Source organism: Wyeomyia smithii, chromosome 3 (genome assembly GCF_029784165.1).
Source record: "Wyeomyia smithii strain HCP4-BCI-WySm-NY-G18 chromosome 3, ASM2978416v1, whole genome shotgun sequence".
NCBI classification, from domain to species: Eukaryota; Metazoa; Arthropoda; class Insecta; order Diptera; family Culicidae; genus Wyeomyia; species Wyeomyia smithii.
In genome coordinates, this window is record NC_073696.1 from 254,093,603 (window position 1) to 254,113,275 (window position 19,673).

Consider the following 19,673-nt stretch of genomic DNA (forward strand, 5'->3'; position numbering starts at 1 on the left):
CTTACTCTTTCTTTTTTCAACCGCTATTTATCTCTCAAAAGAAACTAAGAGTAAAAGACATCTGTGCTGTGTTTCATACCCTGTGTAGTGCGTCCTAAAGGGTGTAAATTAATGAACCTTTTGTTTTTAATAGCGCTTTACTAACAGCTTCCAATATATTTCAGAGGAAACCGGAATGCCTGGTTAAATCCGCTTCTCACTAACCTGATACACTACACTTTTGTGTATTATAAATATTACTTTCTAATTTAAAAGTCAGTGCAAACAGAGTATCCATGATATCCCACTTCTCGTTGTCGCAGCAAGTTTTATAAAGTTCTGAAATTGTTTTGAATTTTACCACACAGTCTAGGCCTGCTCTCCCAGCTGGTCTCAAGATACGATTCTGGCCTAACAAGCCAGTCTTCATAGTTTCGAGTCTCGGCTCGAGAGAGACTGTTAATGTCAAAAGGGATCGTAGCGCTAGCCCCGCAATTGTCCTGTACACTTTACAGTTGGCTGCAAAGTCTGTGTATAATAAACAGAAGGTCGATACGGAATGTAGCACTAAGGCAAGGCCTTAAAAAAGAGTATCGTTCTCGAATACACTTTGAGAAGTTAAAATCCTTCATCCTTGCGAAAAACCTTCATTTTCAAATAATGCATTTGAAATAGAATTGAACTGACAACTTTCGACAGCAGTAATATGAATTTCAATGAAATCTTTTAACATTTAATCCTCACAGATTTTATCAGGATTTTTGTTGATTTCTTGAAATAATCACACTTATGATTCAAGTAACTTTTATAACAAAGCATTTAACGCGTTCCTGTATAATCCTGAACTATAATTTCTTGAGAGCAAGTTTGTAGAACTTCGATGCTAATTCTTAATCTACAATCATTATATTCTTTTCTAGATTTTGCGATTTTTGAAAACAAAGCGATTGTGGTATTTAAGCATAGATTATGGGGAATTATATCAATAGCGTTAAAATGAGCAGACAAACATATATGCTGTTCTAGAATGAAATTTGCATCATTGTTGTCTTTATTGTTTCTGCACGTTCGACTATGTCAAAAATTTATTTTTCTATCCTAGACAGCTTAAAAAAATGGGTTGGGGTCGAGAAAATATAACACAGACTTCACATTCACAATATTTGTGAAAACCACGTCGAAGTTTGATTCAATGATTGTATTTGTTTCATCCACTGTAAAACTATCTTTAAAATTTAATTTTAAACGAAGTTTCTATGTAGTGTTAGTTAGTATAACAAAGGTTTCTGCACTGCTAGGTGGATTAGTTCTGGTTTTTAATTAAAAAGGTATATAAACCCTTAAATAAACTATTGCGTAATTCAGTTATTCCGAGAATAACATTAGAATTGCTGTTTATCGCATGACATTAATAGTAGCGTGGCAAAGGGAATCGACTTTCCAATTATTGTTTAGCGGTGGGTCTGAAAAATTTCGTTTTCTCCAGCGCAATCGTGCAGCAGTTTTCTCCTTAGAACCAAGTATAATCACAAAATTCCATTCCCACAACAGGCATGTATTCCTTCGTCGGAAGAAAGTGCTGAAACTCGACACCTTGTTACCCGTGGGAGAAACAACGACGTTCTCACGGTAGCGAAATAAGCAAGGAACAAAAAATAAGAATAGCAATAAAGTTATCCCTCCTTGTTAACTATAACTGACAAGAACAAAACCAAGTAGGTAATCAAAAGATAGGAAGAAAAATCGGAGACTCGTATCATGAATCCATGCTACGCCACAACATTCGTGAAAACATTCTGCATTGAAAATTTATAACAAATGTTTAGAGTATAGTAACGCATACGTTATGAATAAAATCTTTATTTGGATTAGTTTGTTGGAAAAACTTTATGTTCGAATATATCTGCAACCTTCAACTTGCAGTTTAATGGTTTGCTAAGCCTTTAATTATCTCTATGCCTTCGACGTCAATTCGCTCTAATTTTTAGTATTTAAGTTACGTTTCACAACAATTAGGGTAGGGAACATATTCTAAGCTGCTTTAGGAACCGCCTGTGTATTCAGACGAAATACTTAAATGTGTTGGGTGAAATTCAAACAGTAGTATATCAATCTGTTCTCTATCGTTTTCTCTGTCAGGACTTGTTCTCAGATTGTAAAACTAAGTTAGCAAACTTTCACAATAATCAATTAAAGTTACCATTCGAGGGACACTATTCCAGGCGTTTTTTGCAGCACCCGCAGTGGCTCATGTCCTGAATGGCTGCAATATAGGTCGATTTGTTTCAAATGATGTTTGTTCGCAGATTTCTTTGTGATTAACGGTACTTTTTATATTCGTAAGACAGCTAGACAATTAAAGTTTTCGTTTCCATTGAAATTGTCGATATTGATCAAAAAGCAGGAGTTTGAGGCCTGTTTTCTGCGACTGATTAAAATTGGCGCTACTGCTTAAGCCTTTCCTTACCATAGTTAGACAATAATTGACAAAAGATTTAATTTTACTTCAAAAGAATGGTCAGGGTTTAACTGATCACTGGACCCCGTGCCAAGTACACATTTTTTTAAAATTTACATTCTCTTGAAAGCATTCGTAATATTGGCGGTGAATAATATTTTGAAATTCGTATGTTTTCACATGGAATCTATTAATTTTATTCTTGATTAAAAAAAACATTGATCCTTATTTTAAGTGCTAGTTTTGTCGTAGACTTGTTAATTGATCATACTTTAAAAATATTACTATTCAACTATATAAAAGATGAGACAAGTTGAACGTAATCTTTTGTGATGAGAAGGTGATGTGCGGACAGTTTTTTTTCTACACTACGCGTATACCTACCGGCATCGTACACTCGACCACTTGAGCATCGAACAATACAGCTAAACTAATCCGTCGAGAACAAAACAGTCCTGCAATTTTCCGATCCTGCTCTGTAACTTTTTTTCTCGCCACGCGGTCTGGTAAATTTCATCATTATCAAATTCACGAGTGGTTCGTTTCCTGCATCACTTCTTGTCGAGTTCTTCTCGACCGTGCCTTCACAAAAGCGTCTTTGTTGCCACACTGCGGGTTCGAAGTCATCATCGTCATAATCGTCGCTGTCTTCGTCACGTGGTTCCCCAACTGCTTTTTTGCTGCTGCTATACATACGTTCACATGCAACGCGAACCGACCTTCTTTGGACGTGCTTTTCCCCTCTCAGGATCCCAGCTGACAGATGGCAAATAATTCCGAAGGGGAAAACGTTCTCGGGCAAGATCCCACCCTGCACTCGCTGAAACCGGTCGGTCAGCCCTGGGACAGCAACGCGGAAAATGCCTGTTTTCAGCAATCACCAGCAGAAGAATCAACAACAATGGGGGATCAAGGACGCATCGCTTCGACAGTGGCAACTGCAGTAGGCAAAGGCATTCCTTCCTCCTGTCGACCGACGGCTCAAGCGGAGGGATAGCGAGAGTCTATTTAAACACCGGCAATGTCGTAAAAACGCTTAGTTCAAATTTAAAACTCGCCCCCACAGGATCGGGACTAGCAATAGAAAACACGTTGATCTTCAAAGTCTGTGCAATCCGTGCAATCGGAATAAACAATTGCTGTCAATTAGACAAATGGATAACCTTTGGATTAAACGCTGCAATACGATTTGGAGTTAAATGAAAATATCATTACATGTACTAAATGAGTGAACAGCTGTGTGAATAAGTGTAATCGAGTTAAATGAGCGAACAAACTACTAGTTAGTGCCACCTTTCGTCAAGCGGTCGATTGGATAAATAATTTCATAATTTTCTTCAGCGTTCAGTAGTGCAGCAGCAATCTGTAAGTCGACGATTTCCGAAGGTGTAATTTTTTTGTTTGGTAATTGCTGAATTTTAGTGCAGCTTTTGCGATTTCTTCTAAGTTTAGCATAAAAAACCTGTGCAAATTTTCTCTATATGTTCCTGTCAGAATTGGAATTTAAGCAAATCAATATGAAGCAAAACGTGGCCCTTTCTACTGTTCCAAAGTTTGAAACCTCATCATTCGCAAAATTTTTTTGATAATAAACAAAAATGAAAATCTCAAATTTAGCAGAAATAAATATAAGCAAAAATTTAAGAAAATTAGAAAATCAGCATAAAACGCAGAAGTACTGAAATTAAAAGAGCGCTTACAGCGTTCTCATTATTTTTTATTTGGAATTATTGTAGTGAGTGACTAGATAGTCAGTATAAATTGGAGTTTTTAAGTTTATCAGGACTGTTCGAACTAAAAAATATGGTGGTTACAATCACCCAACAATCAAAAGTATTAAACTGTATCTGGCGCTGACGGTTTCCTGTCTAAAACGTGACAGTTAATGCAAGTGCTGAAAAAGTTTCATTTCAATTAGAAATTATATAACGCTAGTTTTTTTCCGCGGCGGAATTTAGAAACCCATGTAAAGGAATTTTGAAGTCAATACGCTATAAAATATTCTATACTAAAAATATTATCCAAAACATAAGTTCCACGCCCCAAGACGATGAAATGTTGTCAACAAATATCAAGTGATCAAGGAATTGATAACGCACCTCTATCTATTTAATTTACCGATATCATTATTGTGTGAAGTTATGAAAATACCGACCTGCTTTAGTTTCGAAATTCTTTCATTTCAATTTAATTATTTAATTTTATTTTTGAATTTTCTCCGCAACTTTCCATTGCCGTACAAAATATCCGTGGGTTTTTTTTTACCCAGAGTGAGCGAATTTTTCAGTGCCTATGTGAACATATTTTTCGACCATTCTACGCTGATTTTTAAATACCAGAATCGCCATTTTGGGTTTAATAATGAATCATTCAAACATTTTAAGAGCCAGAAGGTTTTATTTGATCGATGTGACGTTCTCGGCAAAAATGTAGACAATAATTTAGTCTTTCGAAAAATGAAATATATACCGCAAAAAATTTCATTTTTTATAAAAACTACAGAAGTTTAGATTAACATGGATTGTTTCTGATCATAGAGAAATTCGGAAAAAGATAAAATTTTCTTAAAAAAGATAAGAATAAAGCCGCAACGGTTTGTTCGATGGCTTCGGCAACGTTGTAGACAATATTTCTGTTCTTTTAGAAAAACACGAAGGGCAGAATAAAATGAGGAAAAAACACAGAAATATGACTATAGACTAAATATCTAGAATACCACTTCTCAAAAAATCTGATTTTTCTCTACGAAAACTACACAATGTAGTTAGTCAACATTGTTGTTTCAAATTGTAGAATTACTTTTTTTCAGTTTTGTTTTTTTTTCTTTGTTTTTGGTAAATTTTAACTTTTTAATGTTTATTTACTCCACGTTCAGACAACTAAAATTGTTTAGCTATCACTTTGAAAAAAAAATTTTGAGATAGGTATTAAATTTATAATATTACTTTTGTTTTTTTCTGTTTTTTTTCTCTCTGTGTAGACTCATCACTGCGACCAGAGACATTTTGATCTATTGTGATATTGCCCAGGTGTTATCTGTACTCCGCACTTCATATTATTGGCAGTATCACTATTGAAGTGAATGATACGCTTTTTTTTTATTTATATCTGTGCTTGTGTGTGAGAGTTTACCCTTACATTTCAAGCCTACTGCTCTACTATACCGAGCCTCTTTTCTATCCTACCAATATCACCAAATTACAATTGCCTGAACTGAGGCTACACCTAACGTTCCTCTCTGGCCAGGTTTATTCTAAGAGGGACTTATTATGTCAAGAGGAAGGAGTCTTATCGAAACCTCGTTCCTCGTGCCAATATCGCCAATTACAATTCCCTGTAGAGGGTAAATATTTCTGAAATCAGTTTTATTATAAGAAGGACTTATTTTGTCAAGAGGAAGGAGTCTTATCGAACCTCGTTCCTCCTACCAACACCGCGTCACAATTACAATTCCCTGAAGAGGCACTCAATTCTTCACCTCTGGTCAGGTTTATTATAAGTAGGACTTATATTTTTGTCAAGAGGAAGGAGTCGTATCGAAACCTCGTTCCTCCAGCCAAGACCGCGTCATAATTACAATTCCCTGAAGAGAACTATTATACGTTACTCAGAACAGTTTTATTATAAGAGGGACTTTTTTTGTTAGGATGAAAGTCGGCAAGGGTACTATAGAATTCAGCTTGAAGGAAGAGTATGTAGTAGAGAGCCTGAGAATGAACCCATGTTAAAGTCCTTTGACTTTGACACTTTGACGACCACTCGCTTATCAAAGCGGACTCTGTAACCTTGCGGCTACGAAGCTCTCTTTTTTTTTCTTTTTTTTCTGTCTTACGGTGAAGACAAAATCACTAACTACAACTTTGCTGAAGACATCATACCAATTTAACAAACCTTTGAACTTTTTCATAATCTTTGAAACCTTTAACTTTTTCTCTCGTTTCTCCATGGTTAGACAACAATCAATGTTTAGCTAACCTGAAAAAATAGATTTCTCCAAAATAAGCTTTGTGAGATAACTAATTGTTAATTTTTCGAATGCAACATTATTGATGTGATGTCTTTTCGAAATATAGACGTGATTCAAGAGAAATGGTAGCAGGCCACAACTAAAATTTTGGATTTTTTCTATTACTGTCAAAAAAGGTAGATATACATAATGAGAAACTGATTTATTTTCAATGAAGATACAGTCATTATTTGAATATGAACTTTTGAGAATGGTAGTGTTAATGTTCGGCTTTCCGAAGAAACTTTTTCCTGATGTCAGAATAGGAGTGCTGTACGGCCTTCACGTCGATTTTTCAAATGTTTCTCTCGATCATCTGTTTGCAGTTTGTTGCTCTTCAGTTATTTTTGTACACCAAGGAACTTAAAATCCCAAAGAATTATTCGATTAGGCGACACTAAGGCAAATTCGCTGGGTTGCATATTTTGGCTATAAATTGATAGTTCGTTCTGGTACACATCTTGAATGATGGCCAAATCACTAAGCTTTATTCAAGATTCAGACAAGATGAACGAATTCTTTTTTTTGTGCATTACTTTGGCCGGTCTGCCACTGGGGATTATTGTTAAGGTTTGTAGGACAGTATACACAGTTGAAAACGGATAATTTTCGCTTTTCAAATGGTTTACCGTGCCAGCTTTTTCTGCAGTTTAGTTTGAACTGTAAAATTCACTTTCGCAATGTCTCTTGTTTCAACGCCGTTTCGAAGAGAACTGCACAAACGAAATAAAAAATACTGACATAAAAGGGGAGGTTGGAGCCCGCTTTTCCCCCTTACTTTTGATATTAGCACAGAATATGAGTGATTTGGCTAAATAACCTATTATTTTTGACGTGGGACTACGACTTTTTTCTGTACTGGGATGCATTCTGTAAAATTGGAATTGAAACTGGCAGATGTGCCGTCAGATTTCAAACGATAATAACAGCATAACCACATGATGGATAACAATAAACAATATTTTGTTGGATAGATAAAATCTTAGACAGTTTTGTAATAAGATAGTTATTAGGATTGGGGAAAGTGATCAATTTTCCAGAACCAAGTTTTTTGGTTCCTTCTGGGGTTCCAAACAACCCTAAACTTAGTTTGTCTCCGCTTGGCGCATTGCATTTCAAATTTGTATTAAAATTTATATGGGAAAACCTACTGTTTTGCGCTCACCTTCCAAGAGAGCTCAATAATGCTTTAATAATGCATTACATTATGTTAAAGTATAGTATTTTAGATGCCTAACGACTTTGCAGAGGACACTGAGGAGCTAGAATGTCCCTAAGAAGAACTATAACTGTTCAAAGTTGAGTATGTCGATTTAAACGCAGAAAATCTTGTTTTCTGCCAGCATTACCAATGTACCGGCGTCAGTAAGATTCCCATCAGATGTAACCTGTCGTTACGAGTTTGTACACTCAGCTGGATCAAGCAAACAAATTTATGTCAATATTCTAAGCGTAGAAAGAATCTATAACGTGTTTCAGAGGTTACTTCTGATGGAAATCTGACTAACGCCGGTACACTGGCAGTGTTGGCAGAAAAATGATTTACAACATAAATTTCGACATTTTCAAATTTGAACAGCTCTAGCATTTTTTTGGGACACCCTAGCTCTTTAGTGTCATCGGCCAAGTTGTTAGGCATCAAAAAACCTACCATTTGACGTTATGAAACCTATGGTTTGAGCAATTTTGAGCTCTTTAGAATGGAAAATGCATAAAAGTTGGTTTTTCCATACAAATCTCCATATAAATTTGAAATGCAATGCGCCAAACGGAGACAAAACCTATCGACTTCCGATAAATTCAGGATTGTTTGGGGCCCCAAATAGAACAAAAAAAACTTGGTTCTGGCTTTCCGCCATCAAGTATCGTTTTTTCCATATAACGATTCCCCACCCTAATAGTTATCATCTTTATATTTCATTGCTAAGCGGTAAAAATCGCTACGATAAATAGTTTCAAAGACGAACGATGAATCAATCACATGCGAGCATTCCTAGCACAGACGACATGAATAGACACCAACCTTTCCCTGTGATGTTGTCTGTATCAATAAAAAAAATTAACAATCTCCCCGTCCCAATAGGTCAATTTATGTTTTCTTACATGAACTTAGACTAATTTGATGTCTCGAAGGTGAAGGGTTCTAAACCTGCTGTTAGAGCGTAATAAAAACTGATGTCTCGAAAGAAAACATGCTGGTGGAAGCAACAGCACCGTACAGTATAAGTGGAGCAGAAATCTGGCAAAATCCAGATTTATCTGGCATACTGGCCACGTTGTCTATCATTGCTGGGGTACACGACTACTATTCGCGTGAGGAAAAACTGCAATGCTGCTGCTGATGGTGATTAAAAGTTTATCTCATGAATATGGTTACCGTTAAAATCATGACCTACTCAACCAGAATTGAACATTTTTACAACGATTATAGGTTATAAGTTATTTTTCTTTAATTTTATCTTCGATATTCAGTGAATAATTGTGACCGGCATAATATCGAAAGAGTAAATACCTGAAAATAAAAATATATAGAAGATCCCATTGCGAATTTTAAATCCATTTACTAAGATTTATCTATTCAGAATCTTTTTTACATTTGAACATTGTCAGATGATGTTTTTCCCTTCATAACTTAACAAATAGTATACGCACACACTTAAAAAATTTCGCCGAATTTCGGCATTGTTTGTGCCGAGATTAGGACAGCCGAATGCTCCGCAACCATCTCGGCTGAATCTCTTTTGCCGAGAATCTCGGAAAACCAATATTTGACAGATGTCATTTTATGCCGAGAATCGCGGTACACAGTTGACTATGCTCTCGGCAAATCCAACCGAGAAGCGGTCTAACGACCTTTCGGTTATATAAGCTGAATGTTCGACACAGTAAAGAGCCGTTTTTTTTTCAGTGGAATCCAATCGCAGAGAATAGTTTCGCTGTGAATTCGGTAGTTTTCTTTCAAAAGATAAATTATAAGCTCGATGAGTTCTAGTACGTAAAGAAATTTATTCATACTAAATCTTGAATACTTATCTTTATCCTGCTCGCCAGTAGGGCATTGAGCAAAACATCTAATCTAAAACTACGTCTAATGCCTATCCGTAAAACAAATACAATATTATATTCACACGATTTGAAACTACACTTTTTGAGTTCCAGCCACTTCCCACCAATCTGAACTACATTTTTTTCGGCTACCGGATTGTAAACACTTGTAATTTGCACAAATTTCAGTCAAACTTGTATCTGCTTCCTGTTTGCTCACACGTAACACGCATAAATTTGCACTAAGAAAAATGGCGTCAACTCGTTCATGAGAATGACAGCTGTATTGCCGAAACACGGCAACAAGTAAAATTTATGCCGAGATACCAGTAATGTTTTTGCTGACCTCGGCATCAACAGTGTTTAACGATAAGTGTGGTAAAAAATAGAGACGAGATTCGTCAAGCTTAGTTTTTTGAACGAAGTTTCAGCAAAATGATCTGACGATTTTCGGCAGCCAGCATTTTTTTGCTGAAATATCGGTTGAATCCAAAGTTGCCGAGTGGACTCGGATGTTTTTTTGCCGAGCTCGAGATCCAGTTTCTCTGTTATTAAGTGTGTATATAAGCTTTCTTTTAATACAGTGAATTCAATTATTCAATGAAAAAACTTGTCAAACAAAAAACAAGAATGATTTTTCTAAACTTTGACTTCGTTGTAATTGTTGATTACTACGATGCTTTGCTTGAACTTGTTGAAAATTTTGTTTTGTTCTAAGGTTTCCGTATTGGTGTGCCTAAGAAACGGCCTCAAAATTATTTTCAGAGTAAGACTCATAAAATAAATTTGATTTAATCTGAGTTCAATGAGACAAAACCGTTCATTGTGATAACGTAAGTATTGTTGGATTATTCTGCAAAATGAAAATAATACAACAGCAGTTTCACTCTCACTCTCTTCAAGCTGATATTGAGTGTCACCCGAGTCAACTATCAGTGAAAATCATATCAGTGAAATAAATGATATGTCCTAATTAATGTCGAAATTATTTGATCTGAGCCAATCCATTGCATGTAGTCGATGGAGTAGGTAGGCATCTTCATCCTCCATCGCATAAACATCGCTAAAGTGGCACAGCGTGTGCGAAATCACAGTAATGCTGCCAGTCAGCATTATCACCTTCAACTGATTGGAGCTGAAAGTAATTATCACTTTCAGCTCGTTCGTGCTGAAACTGATTTTCGCAGTTGATAGTTTCAACTGAGAACCTATCACTGACAGTGAAAATTTGCAACACTGATCATATGCATGAGATAAACTTTAAATTAGCATCAGCAGCAGTATTGCAGTTTTTCTTCGATTGCACACATATAGAAATGTACGAATAGAAGTGTACTGCTGCAAAACGAATAGTACCGCTGCAGTACGAATAAAAGTGCCCCGCTGAAATGTATGAATAGAAGTGTAAGCTGCAGTCATACAAGATGAGAGACCTGCAACCAGTGTTATAAAAATGACTGCAAGACAATGACAGCAAATTTTCAACTGATCCGGCTCTCATTGTATTGCACAGCTCCCTCTGCTCCCCACACGTTCGGTAAACAGTACGACAGCAACTGACGACAGCACACATGTAACTTCAAACGGGCTGTTATTTTTCATCTCGTTATGAATGTTGATTCTTCCAAGCTGTCGCAAATGACAGCCTATAATCTTCCGACATCCTTCAGCACGAATCCGAGCGGGATGCCAGGTGATTATGATTCACGACAGTAAGAAAGCGAGATGCTGCAAAGCACGTTTTTTCTTACGTGGGGAACAATATCAACAATGGAAACGGTTTACCTTGTATTCAATATGCCACCGGCCTGTGAAAAAGGAGAAACCAGGGGGATGGCAACATGCTATCTCTTTCTATGTTGAATGAGTGAAGAGTCTTCCCGACTAAAGTGATAAGTATATGGAACTTTTGCTGGGCGCTTGCCTCTTGGCTTTATTTTTATATAAAGCCCCGATATTTTGCCTACTGCCGAACGTGTAGAGTTTAGATAGGGCTGCCATCCCCTTGAGAGAAACGAAAAAATGCGAGTCGATGACAGCCGCAGCCGATCAGCAGGCTGTCAACAGCAACAGGACATCCTCAAAATGAGCAAACTAGGCTGTCATGTCCGAACGAACAAAATACATGCGCAAGAATGAGCTGTCGTACACAACACAAGACAGTTTCGTTGCCTTGTGTAAGCTTTACTGCCGGTAACCGCAAGTCAGTCCCATCTGTAATTTTGTCAATTTTGAGTTAGCATCGTATTTTGGCCTAGCTTTGAGTATATTTTCAGATGTACCGATAAAAAATAGTGGTTTGTTCAACAAAAGTGGAAATCAATACCAAGTCGAATTGTCACTTTAGGCAAAGTAACCGCAAGTCAGTCCCAGAAGAAAAATAACCGAAAGTCAGTCCAGATTTACAAAAACAAAAAATGCATAATACAACAGTAAAATGAATGGGGAGTAAAAATGAGTTCGATACGACCGTTTAGATGAAAATAAGTTATCTAGTAATAATTATCAATTGTTGGGATTATTTTTTAGTTTGAATTGGTGATGAATTTAAGTGGAGCAATTTTCTGCTAATACGAATTCAAGTCATTTTTTTTTCTTGGTTCGCTTCTTCGTGGATCTATCCGCAAAATCTTGAGTATCGAAAAAATTTCCATCAGAATCCAGGGAATCGTTCCAAGAAATCTCCAAAGGTGATGCTCAAACCTCAAATGGATTTGGATCATCTTGACATTTGTTGTCGGATGAACCAACTGCAGTTCCGGCTTCAGTTTTTTTATCCGAGTCCTCACCGGATAAGCTTTCATCGGTTCCGTACATCATGAGATTTTCCAACGTTGACATTTCTTAAAAGGTTCTCATGGACATACACTTCCTTACAGCGAAGGATTGACAGTTTTCCACGGCAACGAAAAACAACACGCACAATAGTTTCAACATGGCAATGTGACTGACTTGCGGTTACTTTTCTCTTCGGTGTAGAATGTAACGGCAAGTCAGTCACACTCAAGGGTTTTATCATAAAATCAATTATATCAATGGTTTTTACAACGTAATTAGTGCGGGCTAGTATGCAAACTATATTTTAGCATGAATATTGTAAAAATAATTCATTTTAAATAAGTGATAACTGAGCGTGAATGAAATATCTTTCGAAGCTGTTTTCTCGTTTTAACATTTTTACAGATGGGACTGACTTGCGGTTACCGGCAGTGTAGCTGTATATGAGCTCTCAAGAATAGCTCATGCATGAGGCTGTTAGAGTGAAAAGAGAGAAAAGTCGTCAGTATAGTGTCGCTCTCCAGTCATTTTCCTAAGCTTGCCTGCAACTCTCTGCTACACATATACTGTACGGTACTGTTGCTTCCACCAGCATGTTTTCTTTCAAGACATCAGTTTAAACTACGTTCTAACAGCAGATTCAGGAATTGTTTAGGAAAAAGGGTTGTTTCAAACTTTTCGAAAAACCTTTACCTTCAAGGCATCAAATTAGTCTTAGTTCATGAAGGAAACATAAATTGACCTATTGGGACGGGGAGACTATGTCATTTTTAAATTGATAAAGAGAATATCAGAATACGTCAAAAAACAGAATTAACTTCTAAATTGATGATTAACCGTTATGTACTCGGCAATTTAAACACACGCACACACCAAGATCGAAAATCGGTCGAGAAATGAAAAAGCAAGAAGCATTTCATTTTGTGGGTACCCGGGTACCCTGCCGAGTACCTATGGGGTAAACAAATTCGAAGCCTTCCCCTTCGACCCCCGTCCTGCTGCTATAAACAGTCTGATGATGGAAAATGGTTTATTTCCATTAGTTTGGAGCATTCCATAAGTTTCAGCTGGCTGAGTTGAGGTTATCTTTGTTTTTTTTTTTAAGCAATATAGTTTGAAAAGCTACTCGGGTACCCTGCCGAGTACATAACGGTTAAAGAATGCGAACCCACCTCGAGAAAAGCTCGGGATAGAAGGTTCAAAGGTGGATCTCAAAATGGCATCTGGAGCCGATTTCCGGTTTCGATATTTTTATGGTCTCAGAATTTAACCATTTTAACTTGTTTTCACCCCAAAACACCAAAAGTAATAATCATCGTGAATTTTAAAATGATGTCTGGAATAGTTTTCTAACCTCCGGACTTCACCCTGTTTCCGCAATGTTGTATGTTTTCCGCCCTTTTTTTCGCTGTCCTTCAAAAACCGGAATAACCATTTTGGATTGAAAAATGGCGTCTGAAATCAATTTCTGACCTCTGGATGTCGGGAATACTATTAGCGGCTGGGGTTGATTTTTGACCTCTGAACATAATGTCATTTTGGGAAATACTTATATTTGGATTATTCGTAGAGCATTTCAGACAGTTTTCCGGAACCGGAAGTCAAAATGACATCTAAAATTGATTTCGGGTCTCTGGGCATCATCCCAATTCCGAAAGTACCCATATTGGGCGGCATATTAGGCATTGTACAACCGAATACACCTCAAAACGGAAGAAATAATATCAGTGAGATAAACTGCTTTACGAAATTCCACATTTTATACCTAAGATGAGCTTCAAACCCAGTTCTTTCTACCAGTTATACAAAACCGCCTGGCACCAGCATTGACAGTCGGTGAAAAAGGTCACATAAAAAAAAACTTATTGGAAGAGTAGTTAATAATCAACAACTGCAAATCATCACACTTTTTATTTTTCAGTTGGTCTTTTTTGTTTTGTTGTGTGAAAAAATCGGAATTCAAGCCGCCCAAGCGTCATTCGCTGAAATTTTTGATTTTCGCTCTAATTGATGGTTGAACCTTATAGCGAACATGCTTGTCATTCTCCTCAGTATGTGGAAAGAGCGGAGAAAAAATTCGCCGCGCACTTCCCTATCAGTATGTGCCTGCGTGTAGCAAATGCTTTCACCACACTGCTTCTTTCTCCACTCCAAAGTGTCTCAACCAACTTCCAGAGAGACAAACACACTTCCAGCTCACCCCACATCTGATAGAAACAAGAGGGGTGAATCACTCTACAGAGAAAACGCAGAAGTACACCACAGTGTCCACTGGCGAGTATTCCCGAAAGAGGAAAAAAAAACCTTACCGGGCAAAAGTGTAGTCCTCGTGTAGCTACACAGCGAAAACGAATTCGACCAGAGTAAACTCGACCGGCACAAGCAACGCAATCTATTTTTTGTTCTCCTTTTCCTCTTCTGTCATGCTCAAGAAACAAACTGTAAAAAGCTCCGCAGATAGCTCTGCTGTGCAATTATTGTGATGTCCATACGTGTGAGAATGTACACCATAGTTCATTGTCTCGCATGAGAGAGATTTCAGATTTCACCGCGGTGCTTTCTGGAAGCTCGCCAGATACACATGGTCCGTTTTCTGAGATTTTCTGAGGAGAAAAGACAAGCATGATGGCGAAGATTGCATGGTTTTAATGTTACGAAAATTGCGATTTTGGTGTAAACATGAAGTGTCCTGGAGCTATAAAAAAATCGTAGACGCAGACTTGGAGATAAAACTATAACATGAGCTCTCTACTGACGACAAGTGATGCATTTGAGCCAAGCGTTGAAGCAAAAACGACCACGTTACGAGAGTAAACACGACAAAGTGATCCTTTTGCACGACAACGCTTGACCATATATTGCCAACGTCGTCAAGACGTATCTGGAAACGCTGAAATGGGACGTCCTACCTCCTCCGCTGTAGGATCCTGACATCACTCTATCCGATGACAGCCTCTTCTGATTAATGATTAATGGGTATATTTTATGTCGTGCGAGCAGTTTTTCCGACACAGATTTCGCGGCCAGAAAAATTGGCAATACATGTGTCTACGATGAACAATGTTTTCATAAACAAGAACTTAACTATTTTTTCGCAATAAAGCCTGAAATTAGAAGAATGGGTAATTCTTTGATCCATTTGCTACAATATTCTGCAAGCTTTACAATTCTTCGTAAAAATGCTTTATTCTGGAGTTATTGACGAAATACGAAATATTTTGAATGTGCCGTGTCAAATGAATGTTGTGTGAAAAAAACGAAATACTGTTTAGTTAAATACAAAATTTGTTGTTATACGGAATACAAATAAAACTGCAATTCATAGATCGCATATTTATAATTAGATGAAAATTTAACTCCGATTCCGAGTATTTAAAACGTATAAAACTTACATTCTTGCTTTTCACAACAGACAAAAGCAGCACCAAATTCGCAAACAAATTGAAATCGCAGGTCTTTAGTGTCTGATTCAAATGGGATGACTTACTAGGTAATGAAAATAAATGTTTAACAACGAATTCAAGCAACTTTATCTCCTATTCAATTCTTTATTTATAATCGTAGTCATTCCAGCTTGCATGTAGTATACCGATAAAAGCTCGTAGCAGAGCGCATTAGCGTTCGCTTTTATGCCTGTTAAATGGTACATAATAGGACGATATCAAGAGCAGTTGTTGAAGTGAAACCGCTGACTGGTTAATTTACTTTCCTCTTGTGCGCTTTTCCGCTAGCTTGTAAATTATGCTACTGGAGATGCACACAAATGCTGTAATAAAGTATAGCTCTGAGACTGCAATTCTGGGCTTTGGAACGAGAAAACTTCCAGGTTTTATTTTCAATAGCCATCATCAATTTACTAACAGCCCATTATTTGTTTGCTCTCAAGAAATTCGGTGGAAAACGAAAAGGTTTTCTAGCATTCTATCAGTTGGAAGCAATCACCAATCACAAACACAATGTTGAGAGTTTATTGTAGTGTGTTCCATTTCTTACAGCAAATAGGTCATGCTTGTAGATTATGACACACTTCTATTAATCACTACACTAGCAGCATGTATCACAAGCACCGCCGGACAGCATTACCAGTAAGTATAAGCGGTGTAGTAGAGGGAAAAAGTAGAGAAAATGCGAGAGAATTCAATGCTTCCGCGTTTTATGTACTTTAGCCCTACTTTGCTTCGTTCGAATGATCTTATAACCCACCCTAAATGCCACAGAACCAGCCTCACCTTCAACGACATCCTCCCGGAGGATCCAAAGCTGTATGATAAAATGCGTCCTCCCAAGAAGGACGGTCAACCGACGACGGTGTTCTTCCACGTGACGGTCATGGGGCTCGACTCGATCGACGAAACCTCGATGACGTACGCAGCGGACATCTTCTTCGCCCAGACCTGGAAGGATCATCGGTTGCGGCTGCCGGAGAATATGACCTCCGAGTATCGGCTGCTGGAGGTCGAATGGCTGAAAAATATGTGGCGACCGGACTCGTTTTTCAAGAACGCGAAGTCGGTTACGTTCCAGACCATGACCATTCCAAACCATTACATGTGGCTCTACAAGGACAAAACAATTCTGTACATGGTTAAGCTGACACTGCGGCTGTCGTGTGCGATGAATTTCTTGATCTACCCACATGACACGCAGGAGTGCAAATTGCAGATGGAAAGTTGTGAGTATAGGCAATTATTGAGTTGTTTTAAAATTGTGGTTGGACAGTAAAAGATTTCTAACGTGTTATTCTATAGTATCGCACACAACGGACGATCTAATTTTCCAGTGGGACACCGACGTACCTCTCGTTGTGGATGAAAACATAGAGCTGCCTCAGCTGGCACTGGTTAAAAACAACACTGCGGACTGTACCCAGGTGTACTCAACGGGAAACTTCACCTGTTTGGAGGTAATATTCGTGCTCAAACGGCGACTGGGATACTATTTGTTCCACACCTATATTCCCACGTGCTTAATTGTGATCATGTCGGTGAGTTACCAGATTTTTTTTTCATCTGAACTACATACTCAAGTTATTTTCCTTAAACCAGTGGGTATCATTCTGGATCAAACCGGAAGCCGCACCAGCCCGGGTAACACTGGGAGTAACCTCGCTGCTAACACTTTCCACGCAACACGCAAAGTCTCAGGCGTCATTACCACCGGTGTCCTACCTTAAAGCCGTTGACGCATTCATGTCCGTCTGTACTGTGTTCGTGTTCATGGCCCTGATGGAGTACTGCTTGGTCAACATTGTCCTCGGTGATTCTGGGCCACCAAAGCCAGAACCACCACCCCCGAAGTTGGATCGATTCTTCGATTTCTCCATAAAGAACGGCAAACGGAGCAGTAAAACAATGGAGCACAACGAAGCACCCAGGGTCAATACCTTTCAAAGACAGGTCAGCCACTTTAGCTGATGAGTTTCCCACTGATAGTAAATCGAATGCATTTATTTCAGGAAAGCACCATGCTACTCTCACCCGTACCACACATTCAAACGATTCCTCCACCACCGAGTAAACCAGCGTCCGCCATTCCTAAACTGACTCCGGCTCAAATACGCCTGACACGAGCCATCAACGTCGATCGCTTCTCCCGGGTCTTTTTTCCCCTACTGTTCACGGTGCTCAATGCAGCGTATTGGATCATGTTTTACGAGTACATTTAAGCAGTTTATGCCATTAAAATGCATTTTAGCTAAGAAAAAACTGCTTGTATAAACAATTTCTCGGCATGAAGTGTTTAGCAAGCGTCGATTTACTCTTAGGTCAATGTAAGTTAAAATTTCGCAATTCTCGTCGGCCAGAATTTGATTCAGGCTGACGACTATTTTAACTACAAAATAAAAACTGTAAATTCCAAAAACACCACGCGCCTCCATCGTAACGATTTCAAACCGATAGCAAACGGGGGGAAATCTCAAGAAACAAAAATAAAAAATAATTTTACCTGGTAGGCACCATAGCCGACAAGTTGGCACAAAGAACACTGTTCGTAATTGCACAATGGTCGAATCTTGTAATGTTGTGACCAAGAAAAGCAATCGTTCGTACGATTAGTATCAGTGGAAATGCATACTAAAACCAAACCGTTTAACCAAGACCATAGAGAGTATTATTACTCGTCCTAGGCTGTATTCGAGAGTAGATGTTCTAGAGCTTCATCTAAAGTAACTCCTATAATCTTGAGCTATCGTTACTTGTTAAAATATATTGTAAAAGCCAGGATATAAGCACGTAATATTCAGTTTTGTATATATAGAAATAGGTCGCTAAATAAAGATGCATATACCACTAGTAAACGATTGCACATGTGTTGATTATTTTGCACACCGAGAAGGCGTCTTTTACCTTATATGGTAAAAAAGAATCACGAAACCTTTTCTCACATCTTATGAACCTACCTGATAAATTTACCTATGAAAATGGTGTTAATGTGGAAGAAAAAATCGATTTTTTTACTTTATAATTCAAATGTTTTATTTTCAAACAGAATCACTTAGCCTCTATTTCTTACCACTACTAAATACAATAAATATTTTTGGGTCATCTTCTGAACCAGAATATCTTTTAACTGCTATTTGATTATTACTTAAAGGTGAATGAAATTTCTGTGTTCCAGGTATAGGTTGTACTTGAGTGAATAATTCTTCTAGTTCCTCTGACATTTTTGTGTACTGTTCCTTGCATATGTAGCAGAAATTTAATTTAGTTATACATTTGTCTGTTTGTTGAGCTGCCCAGTCGTAAAGTTCTCTTGGAGTTTTAATAGTATTTCCGTAGTCTCGCGCAAGACTTGCTCTCTTTGCCATTCGTTTGAGAGTACCTTCGATTGCGTCACAGGGACCTTTCCTAGGTGATGTTGCGAAAAAGTGCCACTCTACTTCAAATTTATGCCTTAATTTGAAATCACACAGGCTCGCAAAATTTGTTTGTTTTTATAATGAGCAGCTGTTCCATCTGACATAAAAATAATTCTTGAGAAAATAATTTTCTGTTTCTTGAAATCAATCAATGTTGATATGAATAGCTGGGCAGCCACAGTATCATGCGTCAAAACTTCTGATATTACAATGAAACTTACAGTTTCTAATTTACCATCCCTCTTATAATAAATTACAAATGGATGAATTGTTGCTTGAGAATTATTCCAATGATAACCCTGAGCTGCATTTTGGATAACAAATGAGTAATTTTCCGAAAAGTCGCGAATCACGAGAATTTTAGGAAATGGAGACTGATTTTTGTAAATGAAGTCATGAGTTATAAGCTTATCAATTTTCTCAACGAAATACGAAATAAATTCGTCAACAGGCTTTATAATTGTTTCCAAGTTGCAACGATCAGTGGGCACCCACTGCTGAAAAATAATATCTTCGTCAATATTTTCCTCTAATTGTGAAAGGAGTTC

General features: G+C 37.7%; 1 protein-coding gene across 1 annotated transcript; it reads left to right on the plus strand.

Moving 5' to 3' along the window:
* Positions 1 to 3,461: 3,461 nt before the first annotated feature.
* On the plus strand, positions 3,462 to 18,564 carry LOC129729527 (glycine receptor subunit alpha-3). Its single transcript, XM_055688159.1, has 6 exons — positions 3,462 to 3,802; positions 16,262 to 16,351; positions 16,484 to 16,938; positions 17,015 to 17,250; positions 17,312 to 17,662; positions 17,722 to 18,564. Exons 2-6 carry the CDS (start codon positions 16,272 to 16,274, stop codon positions 17,929 to 17,931), a joined length of 1,332 nt encoding a protein of 443 aa, XP_055544134.1. The 5' UTR covers positions 3,462 to 3,802; positions 16,262 to 16,271; the 3' UTR covers positions 17,932 to 18,564.
* Positions 18,565 to 19,673: the final 1,109 nt, after the last annotated feature.

What these genes read in the sequence shown, in the direction of transcription:
- LOC129729527 (XM_055688159.1), top strand. Translation starts at nt 16,272, where the DNA reads ATGCTTGTAGATTATGACACACTTCTATTAATCACTACACTAGCAGCA. An exon ending in ACCGCCGGACAGCATTACCA is followed by an intron (nt 16,352 to 16,483) that starts GTAAGTATAAGC and finishes TAAATGCCACAG; the next exon opens with AACCAGCCTCACCTTCAACG. An exon ending in CAAATTGCAGATGGAAAGTT is followed by an intron (nt 16,939 to 17,014) that starts GTGAGTATAGGC and finishes GTTATTCTATAG; the next exon opens with TATCGCACACAACGGACGAT.